Source organism: Hemicordylus capensis, chromosome 1, assembly GCF_027244095.1.
Source record: "Hemicordylus capensis ecotype Gifberg chromosome 1, rHemCap1.1.pri, whole genome shotgun sequence".
NCBI lineage: Eukaryota > Metazoa > Chordata > Lepidosauria > Squamata > Cordylidae > Hemicordylus > Hemicordylus capensis.
Window position 1 is genome coordinate 130,016,055 of NC_069657.1, and position 26,419 is coordinate 130,042,473.

The following is a 26,419-nucleotide window of genomic DNA, read 5'->3' on the forward strand; positions in this document are numbered from 1 at the left end:
CCCCCACAACAGCTCAATTGAGAAAGGACTGTATAGAATTAACTACTAGTATATGTTAGTGTCCATATTTTATTTTATTTTATTAGTATATTTTAGTGTCCATCCTCTGTGTTTCCATTCTGCGCTCAAAGTGGTAGACAACGTTCCAAAACATCAAAAGGACACAAGCATCATTAACAGTTTTAGAAAACCATGTAAGCATAGCAGCAGCTCTCAACTGCCCGGCAGAATACCTTTTAAAAAGAAACTAATTTCCTAACCCTCAAAAGTGAAGAGGCCTGGTGGAGCTTCTTAGAGGGGGTCTTCCACAGCAGTGTCTCTGCTGATAGAAATGTCCTGCTCTGATCTGCCATGGATCAACCCTCCCTCAAATGGAATAGGATCCCTAAGAGGGTGTTGGCTGGTGCGGGAATCTTAAAGCAGTCCCTTGGGTATTTATAGATGCTTAGTAATGCTCTTAGGGTCCCCAAGGCAAATGTGCCCATAACTGGGGCTACCATATGCAAAAGAGAACAGGACAGGTCTCCTGTATTTTTACTCTTAAAGAACAGAAGAGGCAATCCCAGCAGGTGCAGCTTTTCTTGTCCCTATATGACAAGCTGCACCTGCTAGAATTCTCTCTTAAAGGTACAGGAAACCTGTCATCTTCTCCGTATGGCAGCACTGCCCGTAACTAAATAGTTAGAACCATGCCCCAAGAACAATATTTGTCTGAAATTGAAATCAGTTTGTAGTAGACAGACAAGGGAGCACAACAGATGGTGAGGCATTTCAGGTAGTAGTCTCAGCAGGCCAATTTCAACCATTTTTATCAACTAGTGGGATGAGATTTAACTTGATAATTTGTAAGGATGTTTGTAGTACATCTGCATTGTGTTTTGCCGTTTGAAATGCACTTCCTGGCTGATGTTGCAACACAGTTCCATTGTAGCAGATATTCTTGCGTCTTTGTCTCCTTTTAAATCAAATATACTTCAGATATCACTGCCTTTTCAGGCCAGTTTTGTCACATCTTAAGATAAAATATTGAGCAACTGCATGGATTTGGGTAGGAAAGTGGCTGACTTAATTATTCCAAAGGATCGAGGAGTCACTATAAACACTTGGTCACCTAACTGTACTATACCGTTGTTCGTGGGGAGTTGTGGATAATGGGTGGATGGAGGAGCGAATTGTTACATAGATAAAGGGACAGCAACAGCTCTCCAAGCCTGTCAGTACGAAGCCTAATCTGTTCTGCCCGATAGAGGGGAGTGTTGCTCATCCATAAGAATTAAATCAGCCCACACTATGCAAGTGATCACAAGATGCTTGTGAACTGAGCATCAGTTATTCATTGCACCACCGTGAACTTGCTGCTTTCTCTGTCTATTCCTCTCACTTATACCATAAATTCTAGCACAGTTCTTGTTCAGAGCCAGTTCCTTGCAAGAGGTAGCCATAACTGTATGGCTTTAGAATAGGGGCATTCAGAGAAGGAAGAGGGAAAGTTTGGAGGGGGAGGACCAGTGTTCCCTCAAACAGGGATTCCCAGATGTTGTTGACTACAACTCCCAGAATCCCCAAGCAAAAGCCATTGCAGCTGGGGATTATGGGAGTTGTAGTCAACAACTGGTAATCCCTGTTTGAGGGAACACTGTGGGGGACTATTGTAAAAGATCAATGTATTCTTCTCCCCTCCCTGCCACCTGCAAAATGGTTCAGCCCACAGCTTAATATTTACAGGATGAATGAATGACTAGGGCCCCTTCCAGAGCTCTTAAAAAATAATCAATGGATTCATTTGGAAAGAGGAAAAGGAGGGTGAAGGTGGGGGTTTTATTGCAATGATTCAGGGTCCCTGAGGGAGTCTTATACCCATTCACAGCCCATGCAGTAAAGTGGCTAAGTAAGCATAATATTCTAATTATAGCCTTGCTGTGGTGAGAGTGAGGCTGCAATGCTTGTGAATGCCAAGGGAGAGCCTGAATGAATGAAATCCTCCAAGTGGTCAAGAAGGGAAGAGGTTGAGGAAAAGCCATGTTAAAGCTCTTATTAATCACACAAATTAGGAAGATAGGTATTTTATCTATCTTAGGGTTACGAACAGTCGCTTATTAGCAGAGAGATTCCTTATTTCAGCCAAAACTGTCTGTCTCTTATGGGATGCCATTTGTCCCTTATTTTCAGCTAATGGGAAAAACCTGTGGCTCAGATCAAACCAGCTATTTTCACTCATAACAAAATAATTAATGAGCTCCAACTCCTTTCCCTTCTCTCTCCTTACTAGAGTACTCTGCAGTTCTGGTGGGCTGCATGCTTAGGGTTGCCAACAGTCCCATATTGGGAACCAAAAAAAACATTAACAGCCACCAGTGACTGGCTAACTTAGCATCATCCAGGTGTCAGGATCATGAAAATCATTCAAGCAAAGACTTCTAGGTAGTGCTCATGTATGAAACCTGTTTTTACTAGCTCTCTTTCTAGAAAACAAAATCGCATCACACCCGGTTTGGCTAACCATGGTTATAGCAATAAGCAGAGGAGAAACAATCTAAGTTGTTACTTATATTGTTTAATTAACAATAAGTAGTTTAAGTTGAAAATGGTAAGAACACATACGAATACGACAAATATTTATATACAGCACTCAGGCTCCTGATTACTCCCACATTACTCTGCCTCGTGTCCCTTATTTGGGCAATGGAATGTTGACAGCCCTAGCCTTTCTTGTTTCCTAGAACACAGCAAGGCTCGCAAGCAGCCAAGACCAGGCAAGGGCAGCTAAGCCCGGGCTTGGCTGCCCGTGGGAACCCCCGGGAACTTAGTGGCTCCCAGCAGCACCTCAACGGCAAACCCAGCTAAGAAGCTGTCCCTTTAAATGTGGTTAATGGAGCAAGTGCTCCTCTAACCCCATTTACCTGACCATGTGTCAGCACCGACTGCTTTCAGCTGCCACTGAAATACTGACAGGCACCCGCCTGTTGCTGGAGAGATCCCCGCAATGCACCATGCACGTGTGTGATGCATTGTGGGATTTCCAGGGGCCAGGACAACGCATCCTGACCTCCAGGGCTGCCTGTCTGGGCGCACAATCCATGTGCCCAGACCCAGCAACAGGATCATCTATGGGGAAAGTGAGTTTCTGCAGCCTTCTCTGCTGCCCGCCGACAAGCCCACTCATGCGATCGTGAGAAAGGGCTTAGTGACTAGGAGTCCTGGGCATTATATGAAACAAGGGTTTCATGAACTTTCTTAGGTGACTACCCTGTGTTGTATCTTGGCCTCTTTACCAGATCAAACTTTGAACCACTTTACTAGATCAAACGAATGGTTCCTCTACTCTACTTATAATTTACTAGAACTACAAAATAAGTGTAAAATGGCAATAGTTGTTATAAACCACCCAGAGACTTCTGTTTGCGGCAGTATACAAATGTATTTTAAAAAAGAAAAATAAATAGAGTAATAGTCCTCTACTGTCCGTATTAAAAGAAAGAACCAGTATGTGTTCGTGTTCTCGTTCTCGTTCTCGTTCTCGTTCTCGTTCTCTCTCTCTCTCTCTCTCTCTCTCTCTAATTTTTATCATCTGTGTGCAGAATGAGTTTTGTTCTGTGTGGCAGTATCAAGGCAGTGTATTCACACATGCATTCAGAGTGGGACCCTCCTGATTTAAACTGAGCAGGATCTAAAATTAACTGAGCGGACATCAAGAAATGTGTGAGTGTGTGCACATGCGCACTCCTTAGAGGGAACAACAACCAATTCTGTAGCATCCTGTACAGTCCTATTTGCATCACATTAATTCCAAGGACATGAGATGGTCCATTGCATCATCTAGTCAAAAAGTCTCAGTTCATTTGGTAACCAGTTTGTTATTGGCAGGATCTGTTTAAAATCTAGGGCCAATAATATTTGGGGAGGATGACTCTTAAGGTATGGTGTTTACTTCTTCGCCTTTTGCACATACAATGCTCTTATCTCTGGGTGAGAATTGAAAGGCTGCTTCACACATATCTTCCTCCAATGAGATTGTATACCCTGTTATACATGGAAACTTATAATATCTGAAATAGCACTGCACAGGTTTGTATTTTCTATGATTATATATGTCTGGAAGCCCCTATTGCTTCAGCCTCAGAGATGAAATGTAGCATACCCAGGGGACCCCACTTCTTTCTTCCCTCCATTGTGAAAACTGCACATTTATTCCAACCCTCTGTTTCCTGTTCTTCAACCAGTTATTGATCCACACATGAATCTGTTCCATTGTCCCATGACTGCTAAGTTTCCTCCAGAGACTTTGGTGAGGACCTTTGTTTTAAAGCTTTCTGGAAGTCCAGGTATACTATGTCAACCGGATCACCTTTATCCACATGCCTGTTGACACTCTCAAATAACTTGAAAAGGTTAGTGAGGCAAGACTTGCCCTTGTGGAAGCCATGCCGGTTTTCCTTCAGCAAGGCCTGTTCTTCTATATTTTAAACAATTTTGTCCTTAAATATGCTTTCCGTCAATTTACCTAACATGGAAGTTAGGCTAACTGGCCGATAATTCCCTAGCGCCCCCCCCCCCCGTCCCCGCCCCATCACTTTTTGAAAATCAGAGCTATATTAGCTTTTCTTCAGTCCTTTGGTAGAGAGTCTGATTGTAGGGACAAATTACGTATTTTTGCTAGGAGACCAGCAACTTCACATCTGAGTTCCTTCAGAACTCTTGGGTGGATGCCATCTGGCCCTGGTGATTTGTTAATGTTTAGTTGTTCAAGACAGTTTAGAAGATCCTCTCTCGTCACCTCAAATTGGCCCAGCTCTTCGGCCTCCAAGCCTGAGAAACTCAGTTCCAGATCTTGTGACTAAAGTCTTATTCCATGCAAGTACCTTTGTAATGGGCCTTAATTTTTCTTTGGATCTAGGAGCCAAACAATGCACCCTTGACAAAATTACCAGAGTTATTGTTGGACATTGTGGCAGTAATGGGCTTCTATTTATCCCCTTTTTAAGTAACATAAACATGGCAGCCTAGGACAAATAAAGATTTTATTAAGTAATTCTACCTCTGAATATCCTCGTCTAACCTCCATGGTTAAGTTTCTAGGCTCCATGGCACCCTGGTGCCTGGGATTTGTCAAACCCTGCTGTATAATGCATTAAATTCAAGCATCTCAGATATAGTCTGAGATCTTGCTGTGCGGTGCTGCTTTCGCTCCTGCCTTTCTGTGTATAATGCCATCCTGATTTTAAGAGAGTTGCAGTTTTATAGCTCTGTTTACAGCTCTGCCAAACTTGTCCAGCTAGAAATCTAACTTTAGCATCAGACTGATGCTGTCATGTTCTAACTGTACTGTTGTCATATTTTATTTTGGAGGACATGCAAGTGCATAATAGTGCAAATTTAGGGTGGAGAACAGAATTACATTAGATATGTGATCATAAGAACAAGCAGATCATGCAAGAAAAATCTGTTGTTAAGAAATGTGAACCAAAATTGCAGGTGGTGGTGGGGCGTATATCCAGGATGCCTTTACTTTAAGATCCTAGTTTACTCTGGGAGGGATGGGCTTGATCTCTGGGGAGAGATTCTGTGTGGAACTCTCTGTGTGCTTTTGACAAGTTGATTAATCTTTTGTCCTCTGGATATAAAATGGAGAATGCAAATGTCGCTGTCTTATCAGTGTATTCTGAAGTCCTTCTGGGTGGAGACTGTTGCTTAGCAACCACACTTCACACAATAGGACTATAATGTTATATTGAATTAAAGATGCCTACTGATGCAGCCATACAAAGAAATAAATAACCACTAGTCTAGGAAGATAATGAGGTCATTCACACAATCAAGAACTGTGTTCAACCCAGGTTTGGGAGCTGTGTGCGCTTCCATATTTTCGGTTGTGTGAAAGCAAGGTAGGAAGAAAACCTGTGTAACTTTTCCTCCTACCTTGCTTCCACTTAGTCACTTCTACCCAGATTTTCCTCCTACCTTGCTTCTACACAACTGAAAATTGGAAGTGCACACAGATCCCAAACCTGGGTAGAACACAGTTCTTGATTGTGGGAATGACCTCAATATCTGTAATAACTTTAAAGCTTTCTGTCCATGTTGTGCACTGCACTTTTGGTTTGCCCATGAAGGAAAGGAAGCATGATTCAGCCAACTGTAATTCTCTGAACAACTTGCTCATGACAGCAGTCTCCTGCTGAAGGAGAACTGTAGTAGGCTGGGCTTGTGGTCAGCAGAGTGTGTGCCATCAGTACAAGGTCACTGTGTATAAATAAAGGACAAGCAGGCCTTTATACATTGCACAACTCAGAGTCTACCATGAGGCTGTTTTAATAGGTGGGGACATTATTAGGGTGTGCACGGAATCATTCTGTCCACGAGCTGGCAGTTCAGTTCATACAGTCGAACCAAGTTGAACCAGTTTAGCCCAGTTCAGGATGATTGTAAAGGGGAATCCGGTAAGGATTCCCCTTTACAAGCAAAGGGAGATCTGTAAAAACGAAAATGGGGTTGAAAGTGCGGGTGGGTGAGAGGGCACCTTACCCTCAGTGGCAGCTCCTTGGCAAGCCAGTGGTGGCTCCTCCTCTAGGCCCCATTGGTGCTCCCATAATGGGCCAGGGGGAGCCTGGTTCTGGCCTCCATGCATCCTTACTGGATTCCCCTTTACAAGTATCCCAAACCAATTTGACCCAGTTTGAGTGCACAAACCGAACCACCAGCTGGTTCTAACGAATGGCTTCCATGGCTCTGATCCAAACTGGTTCTATCTGAACCAGGCCCAGTTCAGTTTGAACTCAGACTGGCCCCCTTTTGGTTAGATTCACACTAGTTCTGCACACCCCTAGACCTTATATGGAGAGCCAGTGTGGTGTAGTGGTTAAATGCTGGACTAGGACCAGGGAGACCCAAGTTCAAATCCCCATTCAGCCATAAAACTAGCTGGGTGACTCTGGGCCAGTCACTTCTCTCTCAGCCTAACCTACTTCACAGAGTTGTTGTGAGGAGAAACTTAAGTATGTAGTACACCGCTCTGGGTTCCTTGGAGGAAGAGCGAGACATACAAATGTAAATATAATAATATTTATTTCACATCAATTTTGTGAATTTCAGTCTCACTCATTTCTATAACTCCTGGTCATGTTACTTCTCCTTGCCGCCCTTTCTAGCCCTGACTGGATGTTCTAAAAGCAGCCGGCTGCTCATGCTTACAGTGAGCAAAGCAGGACAGAAGTCCTGCCCCTTGTGCCAGTCACCCTCCTGCCTGGACTCTTCACGTTTAAGTAATTCATCTGAAGAGGCAAACACCCTAAGTGTCACTGCTGCTGCTTCTGTGATCAGCAGGCTGGAGCACCAAGCCTCACAATGCATAAAATTCAATTCAGAAGTAAAACTGCTGTCAAAAAATGGAAACGTGGTCATTTTTGGACCAGCAAAACCTAGAGCTCCTTCCATAACTGCCAAACCTCACTTATTGTCTCCTTGTTAGAAACCACGTGTTTATGGTGCAGATCTTTTGCCTGTCATCCAGACTGCTTCAAAACCAGAACTTTAGCAAACTGCATTGATAGAAATACAAGAATCTAAGAGCACTGTGGCTGAGCTGGCCAAGCTGATAGACTTGACACCCCTAAAAAAGAGTGAAACTGAGAAAAGTCCTATAGTGGTTATTTTAGGTTAAGGTTATACAAGAAAAAAGAATTAGGAGAATATAATAGGAAATGGATTGGAAAAGTACTTCAGGGAGACTTGCCCTTCTTTGGAATGTAATCCATTGGAGTGGTGGAAGGTCAACACACAGGATTTTCCAAGGCTTGGAAAACTGGTAAAGCATTCCTTTTGAGGATTGTTGGTGCCTGCAGAACATGTGATTTCTCAGCACAAGCCTTATTGTTAGTAGTCTGCATACAAGACTGGCACCAGAGTATGTTTATTTTTCCTAGCAAAAAAACAGCTTTGGAGGTGCAATGTAGCACTTCTAAAACTTGGTTCAAGTGAACTAGACTTGTAAACTTTTTTCTAACTGGACTTCTTAATGGTTAAAATTGTATGGCTAATGGATATTATTCTAATGGTTTCGTTTTAAAATGATATTGACATCTCTGCTTTCCCTAAACTATTCTGCCCACCTGTTGAGATACAGACTCTGTTCTGTAGCCCACCGCCATCTGAAGTGAGGTTGGTAGTGTTTGAGATAGAGCATTCTCATTTGCGTCACTTGGTCTTTGGAATTCCCTCCTCTGTCTGAGAGATTCAGCTGGATGGACCCTCATCTCTGCCAACTCTTTAAAAGGCAGTAAAGACCATCTTGTTTCAACAGGCCTTTAACTGTGGGTTGTTAAAGCTCCCTTGATTTGATTGTTTTACTGTTCATGAAGGTGTCTTGCTTTTCTCTTTCCTGCTGTTTCTTTTACTCTTGTATTTTAATTGAGTTTAGTTGTCGGTGGTGTGAGCTTTGGGTGGGCCTGGGTCTGAAGGCAGCATATATATTTTAAATAAATACATACAGGGATCTCATCCATAAGTACAGTCTCCCACTTGGTGGCTCATTATTCTGGCATAGTGGATTGAGTTGTGGAATCCCCGACTCAAGTCATTGCTCAGCCTTGAAGCTCACTAGGTGATCTCCATTTGGTATTTTTACCCCAGCATACAATAAAGTGACTACCATAAAACAGCTAACCTTAAACTTGGTCCCGTTGCTAACCATTTGCCTGATCCTAATGTATCTCATGTGGAGAGTGTAAGGATAAAATGAGCTGAGCTCCTTGGAGGAAGGAAGTGACATCCTTGTCAGAAATAAACCCTCTCTATAAGTGCTATCTGAATGTGCCCTCAATGAACTTCACCATCTCAGTCTTTTGTAACTTCAGCAGAAAAAGTGTGTATGTGTGTAAAAATAAAAAGTTTGAATTCACATAAACTCAGTTTTGCAATTAAACGTGCACATGAGACCTTCCCAGAAGTTGCTGGTAATTTCCTTTCTGAGGTTTTGGCAAAGATGCTTTAAGTGTGTGTTTGCTGTGGCGTCATGAGCTGCATGCCCTGGAGCCTGCCAATTCACTAATGTCAAACACAGACCACTAATGTGCTGGGTGGAGGAAAGGAACTGAAATGTAGAACACTGGGTCACGGCTGCTGAGTTTTATGTGGAAAGCATGACTCAAAACGAGGGGCGGGGGGGGGAAGCTGCTGAAAACTTAAGAGGCAGGCAGAATAGATTTCTAACACATGCATTCTCTCCCTCTCTCACACTCTTTTCTCTAACATGGGCTATAACCTATTAATTTGGACTAAAAGGTTCAGTTTCTGGTAGGTCTGAAGACCACTTCTGAGTTACTTTCTAAATATAAATGTATATATTTATATCTTAATGCAGGGGTTCTCAAACTTGCGTTCCCAGATGTTGGACTTCAACTTCCATAATCCCCAGCCTCAATGGCCAAGGCCATAGTGGCTGAGGATTATGAGAGCTGAAGTCCAACAACATCTGGGGACCCAAGTTTGAGAACCTGTGCATTAAGATACAATCTCTAATTCTGCATGTAATCTCCATACCTTTTCAATTTCTTGTATATTTGTCTTATACAAGTTGTCCTAGTAAGTATGTTTTCCAGCATTTTATGTCACAAGCATATGAAATGTGTCCTCTGAAAAGAATGTGTAAACTAGCCCTAAGGGAGGAAATTTATACTCATGTTCTCTCCCCATAGGGCTCTCATACTGGTGAAACTGAAGAAGTGGATCCATTATAATTTAAGAGCATTTCCTAGTCAATTAAGTTACTTAAACACACTAGCATTGGGCTTCTCTTCCTAGCTGAATAGTGGTTGAAATTTCAAGGTACTCAGCTGCCATCATATTAGAACCCATTATTGACTTCAGTGGAGGTAATGCATGTCCTTGAGTGTATGGAAAGTGGGAGCCAGTGCCTATACAATGGCCTCAAATTCATAACCTTCCCCCATCTACTAGAACCTACTCCACAAATGTAATTGTAGTTACTACCCTTGAAAATCTTGCTTCTTATAAATTGTTTGAAGCACCAAACTTATTTACTTGGTGCCTTTCTTCCTCATACATTCTGGAAGAATGCTTAATTTCAGAAATTGCCATAAAATGTGTGTTTATTTTTATTCCAGCCCTTGGATTCTACGGTCAGAATAAGTTTATTCCAATTTTGTACATAGGCATACATTTATTTATCTTATGGAAATAACTCTGAACATGAAATCAAAATAAAATAATGTTAGATTTCAGTTTTAGCAAGGTAATAATGAAGGGGTTCATGTGACATGGGGAAGAGTGGAATGTGTATCTAGGAAGGAAAGAATTCGAGGACATGGAGAAGTGAGCTTGAATGCCACTTAAATCTTCCTCTTCAACAGGAATTTCTACAATACTCTCTTCTGACATCAGAGCTTTCAGCATAGCCCACTTAGTGTTCAAGGAGTGTTCCCCCACCCCCACAACAGTATCCATGACAGCTGGAAACTTCCACCTTTAGTTTTAACTGAAAATTCAGATCTTGAGCATTCTGCATTTTCTTCTATTCAGAAAACAGCAGGATATGCATACACCCTTCATAGGTGTTTCTGTGTTTTGCACATGGATTGGGCGTTTATACCTGATTTCAAAGAGCCCAGAGAAGTGATCCTCTGAATCACGTTTTCATCTCACCCTGGCAGTATTCTATAGGTTCAGAGACCTAAAGATGAAACACAAAATCTGAGTCAAATTGGAATTTTATTTTATTTTTAAGGGCAAATGGTAGGTAGACAGATGACTCTGCTTCCGTGTAATTATCTTTCTTAGGCTAGGATGTATAACTAAAACCCAAGCAGTTAGATTTATAGTTAATACATTGTTGGAACAGGGGATAAATTGCAGGTGGATTCATGATTTCCACCACTCCTCCTCGGCTGCTAACCTACCAAAAAGGTTACTGGAGCTAGGTTATAAAGTGTTCCTACCAGGCTCAAAAACTCCAGCTGGAATTTCCCTGCAGCTGATAGCTAATAAAATATCTTGGCTTATGAAACATGGCCAGTCTGCTGTAGTGAAAATTCTCCACTTGTAGATAGAATTGAATCCAACTAGCTGTCAATCTTACACACACACGTTTGCTTTGCTGTCCTTAGTAATGTTTTTTATCTTGCTACATACCTCTTCGTGTAGCAGTATGAGGCTGATATTACCTGCAGCGAATTCAGAGGGACACAAAATGATTGACAAGGAGCTGAAGGGAACACTCCCATATTCCCCAAAAAAGTCTCTGTGCGTGCGTGCGTGCTTACTTTCCTGTGTTGTGTGGGGAGTGGGCAGTGCAGCCTTTAGCAGGGCAGGGAGAGATAAGGAAATGAAGGAAAAATAAATGAAATTTGCCCTGCTCTTGGAAAGCTACTTTTTCTTGTGCGGGGGGTATGAATGAGGAGGTTGTGAACACATTGTTTTTTTGTGGGGGCGGGGGGGAGTTGGGTTTTGTTTTTTGCAAGTGTGATAAGTGAAAACAGCCTTGCTTGCTGTCCTCCATTTGCAGGAGGAGAAAGCCTGTTGATTTAGGTGGATTTCCTGACGTCACATGAAGGAAGCGTTGAAAAAGTGAATGGAGCCAACATTTTTCCTGAATTACGTACCCTCTCCCTTTTCCCTCCCTCCTTTCCTTACGGCACTGCTATTCCTGCAGGAGCCTGACTGTTCTTTAACCTCTGATTCCAAAGCAACATCTGCAGCCACTCCCTCAACACCTTCGTGCTTTTATTATAATTGGTTTATCAAGCACGTCCTCTTGAAATCATGCCGTCAGCAATGATGGTGTCAGCAAGGAAGTCCTTGCCAGTCTCTTTTCCTTTTGTGTGTGTTTAGAGGAGTGGCGAAAGGTTGACATGCCAGACCAAAAGGTTGGCACAGCAACTGGCTTCTGTGCTGATCGGCAAGGACCTTTTGCTCAACTCTAGGGAGGATAAAGCAAATACTGGCTGTTTCTAATAGGAATGGAAGAGACAGATTTCCTGGGTAGTGGAGCAGAGCCAGTTAGGAATAAGATTGTGCTTTAGCAGCAGTGACATAAATCACTCCCCGCATCAGTGGTGTTTGAAACAATCCATAAAATCAGTTGTTTAAAATGTAAGTCAAGTAGCTTATTTGAGACAATTGGCAAGCCATACTTTTCTTTGTTTCCCCACTAGCGAAATGGATGAGAGGGGTGTTTTTTGCACTGTGCTTAGGGTCATTGCATCTACTTACCCATGCTGTATGAACCTTTAGCATTATCATGTCATGCTAGCTTGAAAAAAACAGCCTAGATCATGAGGTGAATAGCAAACTGAAAGCCCCCTTTGTTTACATTGGAAGTTTTCTACTCCTGCTGCATGTGAGCAGTCGCCCACAGTAAGTACACTGTACTGTAACCGGTATCTGTTGCAGTTAACAGCAGCAGATATGAGCACCTGACCTTACTACAAATGAAATTACAAGCCTTCCACATGGCAGTTTATTTCATCATGAACACTGATTGTTACAGAGAATTTTATGGAGTATCTAGGTGATGTTCTCCAAGTGATGTTCTTCAAGTGCAGGGAATGCAAAAAAGCAGTATACAAATCAAGTGACTATGACTGCTTCTGATGTTCACTTAACTACTTCTGCCTTCCCAAATGGAAATAGTTGACCAGAATACCTTTTTAAAATCCTCTGTGCTTTTATAGAAATTACAAGGAAGCATGAAACAGCCACATTTTCCAGTATAAAGTACACACTGAACGCATATCAGGAGAATACATAGGGGTGTGTGTGTGTGTACATACATACACATGCAGTATAGTATAAAACAGTTAATTCAAAAAAGGCATGGAAGTTGAATCATGAGTGAATACAGCCTGTGTTGAGCATTGACTAAACTGCAGAAATTCAAACAGCAACTTTAAAAACAAACACATGGTTGGATATGGGGCCTAGAAATACTGTATTCTAGTATTTAGAAGTTGAGTTACTTCTGAAGTATGCCATGGGAGCTACTTCTGAGAAGTATGAGAACATGTGCTCCTTTTTTGCTCTTGAACACCAACCTGTGCTAAGGCCTCTCATTTCCTTTCTGAAGCAGGAGCTTTTAATCTGGCTCAGATGTACATTGAGCTCATTCCCCTCCTTTTACTCTTGAATGTGTACCAAATCTGTGAAGAATGTTCAGATTTTTCCAGCCCTCTTCTTTCTAAATTTGGAGCATCCATTTACACTCATGATTTGGAAAGAATGTGGCACAGCAATAATTGATGATAAACCTCTTCCCTCCCCCACCCCCAGCTGTTCAGCAAACCCATTGCTTTTGACAGATCTGGCCATACTCCCAGACCACTTGCAACCCTGCAGTGCTGCAGAGGGCCAATGTGTTTCATGGGCATATCATACATGCCCATTTTTCTTCCGCTTCTATTTCTCTAAACTTGGCAAAATGGTTTATTTATTTTGTCTCTCGCAAGCAGTATATATGTAATGTTCAGGAAGGGCTACAGGCACATTAACAGCTGTGGAGAAATACTCTCTTTTGCATCTGACAAGTCAGGAGCCAATATTTGTGTTGGGTCATTTCATTTTTCCATTTGTTTATGCTGGGTTGTTTAATGGTACCTGATAAATGGAGCAAAACTGGGCCCCAATTCTTAACAAGTATGTGGAAAGGAAATGGTTGAACCAGTAGCATTAGAGTTTACAGTTTATTTGGACTTCCAATATGAGCCCCTATTGATGTTCTTCTCTGGAGTCTATTAAGGAAACTAAGTAACCATGGGGTTCAGAGATAATAGTTATGTCATGGATTAGAAATTGGCTAAGCACCAGAAAGTAAAGTAGGGTCAGACTTCATCACTGCAAAACATTGTTAGTGGAATAAATCCACAGTTTGAATTACAACTTTTAAAAGATGTACTGATTATTGATTATATAGCAGTACATAAAGGTGAGAAAACTTCTTTCCATAGCACCAAACTATACTGTTGAAATGTTCTCAGAAAACCACTATCTAAAGCCATATGGAATGATCTTCTAGTATTTTGTAAGTTAAACTAATACGAACAACGTTTGGTGCTGCAAAACCCCCCAAAGCACCGGTTATTGTAAAGTATATATTGCAAGTGATCATCTGACCCACTTTTATCCTGGCTTCGGCCTGCATTAAGCAGCATGACTGCAATGGAAGAGGTGAGGGCAGCTGACTTAAAAACAACTCCACTTTTAATTAAGTCTCACTAAAGCAGAGGTGTTTTAATTAAAGCTGTCCACACAAATTTGATTAACTGTTGCCTCAACTAGCAGGGTTTTTATTGTGATGGCTCGAGATTTTGATTTCCGTTCCAAGAGTTCTGCTTAATTGGCTAGTACAAGCGTCTTTTGGGCTTGCCTGCAGCCGTGCCTCTTAGGGCTGTGATATGTAACCATTCTTAGAAGTGGATCGGTGCTTGAATAAAAGACATTCAAGGCAAATGCAGGCTGTGATTGAGGAGGTGACGCTCAGTGCTGCAGGGCATTGTTGAGATGCTGCAAGTGATGTGATTCCAAATATGGCGGAGAGTGGAAATAAGTTCTTGGGCTTAGACAGAAGTCCTCTTTTGCAGTTACTGCTTGCTTCAAAACAACCTTCTTGGCAACTATGGGTATTAATTAGGTGCTAATGAAGTGTTTTGCCAGGAGCCTGTCTTGTGTGTGGACAGGAACTTAAATAAATGATCCTCTAAAATAAATCCAAAATATCCATAACATGCAGCCTGTTTATTGAGGAAGATGGAATCCTGATTTGTTAGCCATGGGTTGCTGTTTAGCAACTAAAGGAGAGGAGAGCTGGTCTTGTGGTAGCAAGCATGACTTCTCCCCTTAGCTAAGCAGGGTCTGCCCTAGTTGCATATGAATGGGAGACTTGATGTGTGAGCACTGTAAGATATTCCCCTTAGGGGATGGATCTGCTCTGGGAAGAGCATCTGAGTTCCAAGTTCCCTCCCTGGCACCTCCAAGATAGGGCTGAGAAAGATTCCTGCCTGCAACCTTGGAGAAGCTGCTGCCAGTCTGTGTAGACAATACTGAGCTAGATGGACCCATGGTCTGACTCAGGATATGGCAGCTTCCTATGTTCCTAACTATAGTAAATTCCGCACACCAGAACCAATTAGGTGCAATGCCAAAACAGGCCTTATTGGTCTTTGTGGTATAAAATTGGTTTTCTATGATGTGTTCTCAATATATTTATTTATTTATTAGATTATATAGAATTTTAAGCATAGAGATTCCATAGAGAATCACTGTTTGATGCTGACTTTCAGTTTAATAGTGGAACCTGACTCTAGTACTTTACTTCTGTGCCCAGAACAGGCCCAGTGTCAACTGGTTCCCATAATAACAGTGGCAGTCACAGAGCCCTTTCTCATGATCAGGAGAGAGGGCTCAAAAGGGGTGAGGAAGCCTTGTAATGCTTACCTCCCCCACAGACAATCTCCCTGCTGTTGCTGGGCAGTAGATTGTCCACCCAGATGACTGCCAGCTGTTCAGGTGGCAGGAGGCCCCTGGAACGCCCATAATGTACCACACAAGTGTGCGGTGCATTATGGGGAGCATCCTGACACAGGCCAGGAGGCTACTTGTGTGTAGGTGCCATGCACTGTTCCCTCTAAGGTGTGCACATGCTCACAGGTTTTTGGATGTCCGCTCAGTTCATTTTAGATCCCGCTTATGTTGAATCAGGAAGGCCACACTCTGAATGCATGTGTGCACACACTGCCTCGATACTGCTGCCCAGAACAAAACTCATTCTGCACAGAGGTGAAGAAAATTAGAGGGACCACTGGTGCCATGCAGCACCGACACACGATCAGATAGCCAGGGGTAAGAATGCGCTTGTGCCCTTAACCCTGGGTAAGAGGCAGGGCTCCGTACAAGGTTTGTCACTGCACCGCCGCCAGTTGCTGAGCGGCTCACACATGCAGCAAAGACGAGGCTTGGCTGCCTATGCCCAGTCTTTGCTGCACATGTGGACAGCTTCATAATGTGGTTTCTGCTGTGATGCCAGGGTGGAGAGGTGAACACCTTGCCTTGGGCCTTAAAATTTGTTAGGGGTTTCTTTTGAATAGGCATACTAGAATACAATAAATTCTGTGTCTGTTCACGCATGTGCATATACGTGTACAGACACATGACGCACACTCTGCTCTCAACAGGATCTTTTAAGTAACAGCTGACAAGCTAAGCCATTGATTGAAAGCTACAGAATAGATTCACAGTATTATGTACTGTAAAGTGTTAACAAGCCTTGACCTTATTCAGCTCCTTTAAGACCACGGCTCCACAAACTGAGGCTAATGGAACTTTTGGTTTGCTCCTGGCGAAGTGCTTTGTTAGCACCTCATTAACACTCACTATTACCAAGCATTGGGGAGCCTGCTGCAAGACAAGCAGCAGCTACACATGTTAATGAAATGTTTTACAAGGACTGTATCTCAGCAAGTTGCCAGTGTGTGTCTACTCATGGATGGGTCTAATGCCAAAGATGTATGCCAGTAATGCTGATGTCCAAGCCACCTAATGGTGCAGTGGGAAATGATTTGCCTAGCAAGCAGGAGGTTGCTGGTTCAAATCCCTGCTGGTACCTATATTGGGCAGCAGTGATATAGGAAGGTGCTGAAAGGCATCATCTCATACTGCGTGGGAGGAGGCAATGGTAAACCCCTCCTGTATTCTACCAAAGACAACTACAGGGCTCTGTGGTCACCAGGAGTCAACACCAACTTGACGGTACACTTTACCTTTTAATGCTGATGTCCATAATAAAGGCTGATGTGTGGACCCAACAGCCCCAGTCAGAGTGGTGTGAAGACACAGACTTTGATGCGTGAGAGTCTTCTAGATCAAGGATTCTCAATGTTGGGCCCCCAGATGTTATTGGACTTCAACTCCCATAATTCCCAGCCCCAGTGGCCTTTGGTTGGGGATTATGGGAGTTAAAGTCCAACAATATCTGGGGACTCAAGGTTGAGAACCCCTGTTCTAGATCATACCCATTCAAAGTCTTAAAATAATAACTGATATTTTGTATTGGACAAGTATATGAAAATTAAAGTCTAATACTGTAGGTAGCTTTTTAGTAACTTAGAACTGTCTGACAAGCAACATGGAAAAACCAAGTAATTATCAGAGAACGTTACTAATGGAAATGTTCTTAGAAATTTCATATAAGGATATATGTGTGAGCCCCAGGAAACTTGTTTTCAGTTCATGAATATGTAAAATTTGTTGTGCAGCCTTGCAGTCTGCTCCAGTAGCTCAGCCGGGCTGCTTTTCTTCCTCAGAGATGCCAGTGACCTGAGTTGTAAAAACAAAAAAATTTGTCAACCAGGGATGACAAGATACAAGGCCACTCTCTCTTTTCACAATTTTCACATTTTCACAAGCTCTGTCCTCATAATAACTTGCCCCATCCACCACAATACAGAGAGCCTCAGACTTCTAGAACTAGCTAACTAACTCTCCCTCTCTCTTCTGTCTCCAGGGATAACCTATCTCCATCTAGTGGCTGTCTCTGAAGTTGCATAAGGCACATAACTTACAATATATACTCCAGTAAGGGGTTATTAGGGCTTAATTTCTACTGGCCTTGCCTCTTACTTATATGCAGTGCATTTAGCAGAAGATGAAAATGTGTTCTACACATTTACAGCTATAATCACTCCAGAAAGCATGGAACCACAATAATAGAAGCTTAGTTGAAGTTTATACCAAGAAGGAGGAATGGTACCACCAAGTTCAGGAGGACATCAGCATTTGTTTTGTGTTACATTTATATTTTGCTCTTCCTCCAAGCAGCCCAGAGTGTGTACATGGTTATGTTTATCCTTACAACAACCCTGTGAGGTAGGTTAGGCTGAGATATGTGACTGGCCCAGAATCACCCAATGAGTTTCATGGCTGAATGGGGATTTGAACTCAGGTTTCCCCGGTCCTAGTCCAACATTCTAACCACTACACCACACTGGCTAGCAAGCAGAGTCAGGGAAGCTATAAAAGGGGGAAAGACTTCCTTCAGAAAATGGAAATCCTGCCCCAAAGAAGAGAACAGAAAGGAACATAAACTCTGGCAAAAAAATAATAATGCAAAGAGACAATAAGGGATGCAGAAAGAGGGTTCAAGGAAGATATAGCAAGAAGTGTCAAGGACAATAACAAGAAGTTCTTTAATTATATCACAAGCAGAAAATCTGCCAGGGAAACGGCTGGACACTTAGATGGCATGAAAGAGATTGTTCAGGAGGATAAGCAGATTGCAGAGAAGCTGAATGAGTTTTTTTGCATCTGTCTTCGTGCCGGGGGATGCCAGCTCCAGAACTAAGCTTCTCGTGCTTGGAGACTGAGGAACTGGGCCAATTTGAGGTGATGAGAGAAGATGTTCTAAACTGTCTTTAACAAATCGCCAGGGCCAGATGGCATCCACCCAAGAGTTCTGAAGGAAATGTGAAATTGCTGGCCTTCTAGCAAAATATACGTAACTTGTCCCCACAATCAGGCTCTGTTCCAGAGGACGAGAAAGTCCATTCTAGGAGCACCGAACCGGTTCTGGCAACTGGCATTCCAGCAACTGGCGTTCAAACTGGTTTGGAGGGAGCAGGGGGGTCGCTTCAAGGGACAGGGAAGGCTCAGCCTACCTGCTAGCCCCCGCCCCACGGCTTTCCCCCCACCGACGCTCTTCCAGAGAGCGGGCAGGGTTACTTTAAGAGACAGGAAAGGTGCTGCCTGCCAGCCCCACCCACCCCCATTTGCGTGGTGATGCTGATCCTGACTACAAGGAGGCATGTTGCAGCCCCACCAACTGCATCTGTCTGTCTATGTGGTTGCTAAGAGTCAACACCGACTTAATGGCATTTAATCAATCAATCAAGACAAGCTATTATTTATTTATTTATTGAATTTATATACTGCCTATTATAGTAATCTCTAGGTGGTGTATTAAGTGCTGTCAGGTTGGTGTGGACTCTTAGTTACCACATAGATAGATTCTCTCCAGGATGATCTGTCTTCAACGTGGCCTTTAAGGTCTCTGAGTGGTGCATTCATTGCTGTCATAATTGAGTCCATCCACCTTGCTGCTGGTCATCTTCTTCTCCTCTTAGGCACACTTAAATGTTTATAGCATCTTTTGCAACACCCTAGGTAGGGTGGGTGTAGGCTGGTGTTTCTTATTTTAATTACTTTACATGTAAACAATAATAGAACAGTATCAGGAATAGCCACCTAATGGCACAGAGGGGAAGTAACTTGCCTAGGGAGAAAGAGGTTGCTGGTTCAACCCCCACTGGTATGTTTCCCATACCAGACTATGGGAAATGCCTATATCTGCAGCAATGATATAGGAAGATGCTGAAAGGCATCATCTCATACTGTGTGGGAGATGGCAATGGTAAACCCCTTCTGTATGCTACCAAAAACAACCACAGGGCTCTGTGGTTGCCAGGAGTCGACACTGACTCGACGGCACAACTTTACCTTTACTTTATCAGGAATATGCAAAAACATACACATACAAAGAAATACGTTCCTAATGCACAGTCTGACTAAATAAACTGTTCCCTATGCAGAATTCCCTTTTCCTTGAACCCACCCAATTCCTGGTAAGAATCAAGCTTCCTGCAATCCTTTCAGGGATCTGCAGGCTTATTCTCCTGCAGCCAACCTCCAAGTCACATGTCCTTCTCAGCACCTCCAGCCTAGCTTATTCGAACAAATACTTCCCTTCATCCTGGCAACAGCTTTCTAGGCCCCACCAACCTGGTGTGCTGATTGGCTGAGCCCTGGAATTCACCAGTCTGTCATTCAAGACAGGGTTCACTTCCTGTTAACTCTTTAGAAGGAGGGGATGCTGGTCATTACAAGGGTCTATCCTGATTTGCATTTGAATGTGAACACTGCAAGTTATTCCCCTTAAGGGATGGGGCCACTCTGGGAAGAGCATCTGCATGCTTGCATGCAGAAGGTTCCAAGTTCCCTCCCTAGCATCTCCAAAATAGGGCTCAGAGACTCCTGCCTGTAACCTTGGAGAAGCTGCTGCCAGTCTGTGTAGACCAGAGCCGCTCAACTTCGGCCCTCCTGCAGATGTTGGCCTACAACTCCCATAATCCCTGGCTATTGGCCACTGTGGCTGGGGATTATGGGAGTTGTTGTCCAAAAACAGCTGGGGGGCCAAAGTTGAGCAGGCCTGGTGTAGACAATACTGAGCTAGATGGACCAATGGTCTGACTCAGTATATGGCAGCTTCCTATGTTCCAGCCTCAGAGGCTGCCAGATGCCTCTAAATACCAGTTGCAGGAGAGCAACAGCAGGAGAGAGGGCATGCCCTCACCTCTTGCCTGTGGGCTTCTCAGAGGCACCTGATGGGCTACTGTGTGGAACAGCATGCTGGACTAGATAGGCCTCGGGTCTGATCCAGCAGGGCTGTCCTTACCTTAATCACATAGGTTCTCAACATGTGATTTGGAACACTATGCAAAGCTTCATGTAATAGGCACTGCTACTTTATGGATAGCTACTGCTATTGTTAACTGTTTATGTAGACAAGCAATCAGTGTGGAACAATTTCAGGGGAGAAATTGATCTTTTCTGGTAGTAGGGCTTTCTTGTTAAGGGTCCCACAATTGTGGAATTCCATTGTGTCAGAAGAATGCCTGACAACTTCTATTTGGAGAGCTGTGAAAACATCTTTTTAAAAAATGTGTGTGTTAGCTTTGTCTGTTTGTTTGTTTATTCATTCATTCATTCGATTTTTATACCGTCCTTCCGAGCTGGCTCAGGGCGGTTAGTTGTAGGGGGTTGGGAGGTGCCATTTTAAATGATGACTTCTTTAGTGCTCTTTTATGCTTAAATTGATTTGAACTTGTTATATATTAATTACATTATTCATTTGGACTGGAAATTGTTTTTTATGTCCTACCTGTGTTGAGGACTATGGTCAAAAAGCTGAAACATAAATAAAGGTCAACAGCTGATGGTTTCACAGCAAAAGGGTTGCTCTGATGCAGAGCAAAACTGCACATGCAGACCTATTCATGTAAGTACAGCCTTAGTCTGCCTGTCCTCTCAGAAGTCACACTGAATTGAGCTCTGGAAGAAAAAGGGCCAATACGTAATTCCACTGAATGCTTTTCTGCAGATTTGTCATCTTACAAAGAGGCACGGCCAGCACTGGGAGCAGCCAACTCTGTTATTGAAGCCTCATTACATGAAGGTTTGTTTTCATTCAGTATTTTTTGTCTCAGCCATCTTCTAGTAGGAGTTCGAAGTTTTTAATTGTGCTGGGATCTGCTTGCATGCTTGGTGAAGCAAGGCAAAGACTTTCCTACAGCCACTGAAGCTTCTGCAAATACCTTTGTTGTTGCAAATGTTTTTTCATAATTAGTGGCAGCTAAAGCCATTCCAGTCTGCATATTATACCTTTAAAACAACAACAACAACAACAATTCCACAGCTGAGGGAAAACTAGTTTCTTCCTAAGGGGTAAATGGAGCAACTCGCAAGGTTTGGGGTGCCAGACCAGTAGTTGAGGTTGGACATAGTACAGACATCACGGCTGCACGACTTTGATCCTCCAGCTCTGATCTTCCCCAGCCACAGTAGTCAGTAGTCAGGGATGATGGGAGTTGTAGTCCAACAACAGCTAAAGGGCTGAAGATGTGCAGCCCTGTTCTACATGAACATGAATGTAAGGGGGTTTGTGGGGAGAGTGGGCTTGACCCACTCTCCCCGCACATGAGCAGGCATCTCACCCTGGGTGGCCAGATGGGCCACCCACACAATTACTGGCTCCTTCATGGAGCCAGTTGGGGTGGCAGGGATCGGGGGCCACCTGGGCCCTGGAAGTACCAGCATGTCCCATGCAAGTGCATTCTGGGGAGTCCCCCAACGCCAGAAGGTGTAGCCTCCCCGTCAGGGGTCTACTCATGAGTTGCCATGGTGACACATGACCAGGAAAAACTTCACTAACTGGGGACATTTAAGACAGGCTGCTGGGAGCCATGTGGCTCCGTTGCAGCACACGACCAGCCAAAACTGGGATGGGCTCCCTCAGCCTGATTTCGGCTGGTCATGAGAATGGCCTCTGAGTCTTCAGGGAGGAAAACAGCTGCACAGAACCCATACGACAAGGAGCTGCCTTTAGGGCTTGTTCCTTATCTGTTATTGTGGGACAATTTTATCCAGAGTAATTGATAAAATGGTGAATTTGACCCTAACTTTAAGGTCAATCTCTGCTTCTTTCTGAGGTCTAGTCACTAGAAGACAACATAAAAGGTAAAGTGTGCCATCGAGTCGGTTTTGACTCCTGGCGACCGCAGAGCCCTGTGGTTGTCTTTGGTAGAATACACGAGGGGTTTACCAGTGTCATCTCCCACACAGTCTGAGATGATGCCTTTCAGCATCTTCCTATATCACTGCTGCCTGGTATAGGTGTTTCCAGTAGTCTGGGAAACATACTAGTGGGGATTTGAACCGGCAACCTCCAGCTTGATAATCAAGTCATTTCCCCACTGCGCCATTAGGTGGCTTGTAGAAGACAACATGGGTGACCCTAATTTAACTAATTTGGATTCAACACTGGTCTTTCAGATCCATTCCATTATTATGACCTACGTAATCTTAGGGAAAGAAAAGAGGAGAATTGAAGGGAGAGCTGTTAAGGAAGCAGCAGGAGTGGATTGAGTTCTAAAAGACATACTGTGAGCATTGGTTGATTGTATTGGTCATGCATGTGCAGTCTGGCTAATCATGCATCCTACAGCCTTAATTTCATTCTTCCACACCAAGACAAGGTATTGAGCTGGAGTGTTGAAAAAGAGTAAAGGTGAAGCAAATCCAGGTTCAGGGATAGCTACTCTTTCAAAAAGATTTTGAAGGGAAAAAGGGGAGGGCCACTTGCCCTTGCATAATTCAACATTTTGTAGATTTACTTCAAATATAGGATACTGGTTGCCAGTCTCATCTATGTATCTCAGGGCCTTGGAGAAGATCAGATTCCCTAAAACAATGCAACATGCACTGGCAAGCATGGTCCTGTGAAAAGTGTTGTCAGCCCCCTAGCTGCCTGTCCCCTCTTTCTCTCTCTTTTTCCTCTGTGCTTCCTGAAGCAGCTCAAAGGAAAGGAGAGGTTAGAGGCAAGATGCACCCTAATCTGTCACTTCCTTTCTTCCATGGAGAGGAAAGGGAAAAGAGACTAAGATGGGGCACACCAGAAAGAGGGATATGCATCCTAATGCTGGCACTGTCTGACCCACTCTTCTGCTGTCCATTTGGGAAGAATAGAGTGGGGAGAATAGCGGCTATGTTGGCCGGGTTTGACCAACCCCTGATCCCCATTTGAGGTGGCTGACCACCAGGAAACATAGTTGCTACCCCAAACTTGTATGTTTCATTCAAAGAGCCAGAGCCAGATCACGTGGCTGCGTCAATTGTATTCCAGGTCTGTGTGTTCGCTGTTTAGTAATGCTATCATCAGAAGACTTGTTTTCCTGATTCTATAATTATTCTTTGGAATGCTCTCCCACCCACTTTCTTCCCCCACTCTGCCAAACTAGCTTTTGTAACAGTTGGACCAAGAACAAGAAACTAGGGAAGGGTGTGGGGGAGGGGAGGGGAGGGGAGGGGAACTCTGAGAAGAACAGACTTCCAGATATTAACATTGCAGAAGTACTATGTCACTTCATATTTAATTTCTGGCAAGCAGGAGGCAGAGAGGTGGGGGTGGCGGGGAGAGAACATAAGGATCTGTTCCCAGTTCACATTTATTTCTTTTTGAGACACCTATCCTCCTTTTTCCTGAAGACCTACCCAAAGCATCATTATAGAAGTTCCTTTTATTGAATGACAACCAGCTCTTCCCTATGAAATTTTTCAGTACTATAATGCAGACATGACACCTTGACTGCTTTCTTCTGAATCTACGAGAAAATGATCTCAAGTTGTGTTGTGTCAATAATTTGTTTGATGCTTGCCAGTGCATGTTGTAGGCAACAGCAGCAACTGTAGTATCTACATGGACTCTGCTGCCTGCAAAGCAGGCAGAGCAGAGAAACTTGCATCTGCCAAAAATACTTTTTATTTTAAGGAAAACAATTCACTTAGTACGCTTCTAAACTGGCGCCCAGCTGTCCAAGAGGGAGCAGAAGAAGCCCTGGCGGGAGACAGTCTCTACTCCAAGGAACTTCATGATCTGAGACAAGGAGTGGCATAAATGACATTCCCATTTTACAGATGGAAAACTGAGGGTCATGCAGCTCATTGTAGTCACTTCCCCATGGTTATATGGTTTATTTGTGATAGCTCTCAGAACTCAGGTCCCAGCCTCACGCTCTACTCATATTACCAACCTTTTCCCTGACGGTTATGTTTGTGAAGCTTTTTTGATTACTTAAGAACTGAAATAGATTATATGCTTTTTGGATGACCGGGGCCTCTGTGTGTGTGTGTGTGTGTGTGTGTGTGTGTGTCTCTTTAAATATATATAGTGGTTGTTCAAGAGCCTGATCCATACTATAGCAAGGTTTAGCTCTTTGTTCATCTAATGGCACAGCGGAAAATGACTTGACTAGCAAGCCAGAGGTTGCCAGTTTGAATGCCCGCTGGTATGTTTCCTAGACTATGGGAAACATCTATATGGGGCAGCAGTGATATAGGAAGATGCTGAAAGGCATTGTCTCACATTGTGCGGGAGATGGCAATGGTAAACCCCTCCTGAACTCTACCAAAGATAACCACAGGGTTCTGTGGGTGCAAGGAGTCGACACCAACTCCATGGCACACTTTACCTTTTACCTGTGTGGTGCCAGTCTGGATTAGGTGGCCAAGGGCAACCCATCTGAACTGGGGCCCCAAGCAGCTGCTTTTTACCTTTGAGACAAAAACAGGTACTCGTCATACAGTAGGGTATCTGTTGTCTTATTTGGCCCTTCTTTTTCAGCAGTTCAGCATATTTTTTTAAAAAACAGGTAACTGTTAGGTTATCATCACTATCCAAAGTTTTTAGAACATGGGGAGATTTTTAATGTAAACCCCTACCATAATACCAAGAGGATACAATTTCAGAAGCTGATTATATATGAATACATGCACACACTAGCTTTAAGTACCCGGCATTGCTCGGGTATAGAAACCTAGAGCATATCAATGGACAACTCTTCTTCAGCCATAACCATAATCTGCTGTATGTCTGTCTGTCTGTGCGGGATGGTTGTCGGGGTTCCCGGGTACCCTATGTTACTCGTAGGGTCATAGGAAGTTGCTTTGCAAAGTTTGGTCCCGATAGTTCAAAGGGTGTAGGAATGTATAGGGAACAGACTCTGTGTGTGTGTGTGTGTGTGTGTGTGTGTGTGTGTGTGTGTGTGTGTGTACGTACACACACACATATGTACACACACACACATATATATATCTATATATATACACACACATATACATACATACATACATACATACATACATACACACACACATACATACATACATACACATACACAGAGAGAGAGAGATTCTGAAACCTACTTTACCCGGTGAAAATATTGCCCAATTTCAGAAAATTGTTCAGAATACTGGGGGCAGGGTGGTGGTGGATTGTAACAGCTAAAGCTATGTTCTTGTATCCCATTTGAATAGTAGTATAGTTGCATGACATATTATGCCAGGGGTTCTCAAGCTGAGGATGATTGAAATTTCAGTCCAACAACATCTGGGGATCCAAGTTTGAAAACCCCTGTATTAAGCAATTGGGGCAGACCTATTGGCTCTGGGGGCTAACAGGAACAGTGTCTCAGGTTTCTATATATGGCCTCTGTTTAAACAGTGACTCTGCTTACCAATGTAGTTTCATTGCACTTCTCTAAACTCCAACCCACATCTGACAGTAATCAAGTTCAAGCCCGTATTTGTTACAATAACAAGTCACATTAGAATACTGGTTCCAATCATGGAATGGGATGGCAAGAGGGTTAATTTAGTGCTGGTGACTTCATCGGGAGTGATGTCACTCTTCAGTGTTTTTCCTTAATTCCCATGAAACAGCTCAGCCTTGGATTCCTTGTCCTCATAAATCTTTGGGTTTAAAAAGACAAAGCATGCTATCTAGTTCATCTAATCCTGTACAGTTAGCCATAGAATCGGGAACCATTCACTCATAAACAGGCCTGGAAAGCATCAAAGCTCAGGAGCCCTCTGGGTCCCCAAAGTCGCCTGGAGCATCCCTACTATACTCCACAACACGTTACTGAACCAAGACTTCAGGACTTGGAAGCAATGCCCTTAGCAGAGCAAAAATTAGTTACTGATCCTGTGTGCCTCAGAATCAGCCTTTCCTACCAATCCCTTCAAATTAGGAGTGTGGGAGCATTAAAAAAATAATAATAGGAGAATGGGGTATAGTGCATTGGAGCAGAGT

General features: G+C 43.3%; 1 protein-coding gene across 8 annotated transcripts in view; it reads left to right on the forward strand.

Annotated features, from left to right (window-relative positions):
- The window catches only part of DUSP8 (dual specificity phosphatase 8), a 143,176-nt gene that overhangs the window by 72,811 nt on the left and 43,946 nt on the right, over positions 1-26,419 (forward strand). For 7 of the 8 annotated variants that reach the window (XM_053272503.1, XM_053272476.1, XM_053272518.1 and 4 more), the window contains one exon: positions 21,152-21,226. The exons of the other annotated variant lie outside the window; for it this stretch is intronic. In XM_053272503.1, the coding sequence (XP_053128478.1) occupies positions 21,152-21,226 (75 nt within the window). The remainder of the gene's footprint in view (positions 1-21,151; positions 21,227-26,419) is intronic. 8 annotated transcript variants of the gene reach the window in all.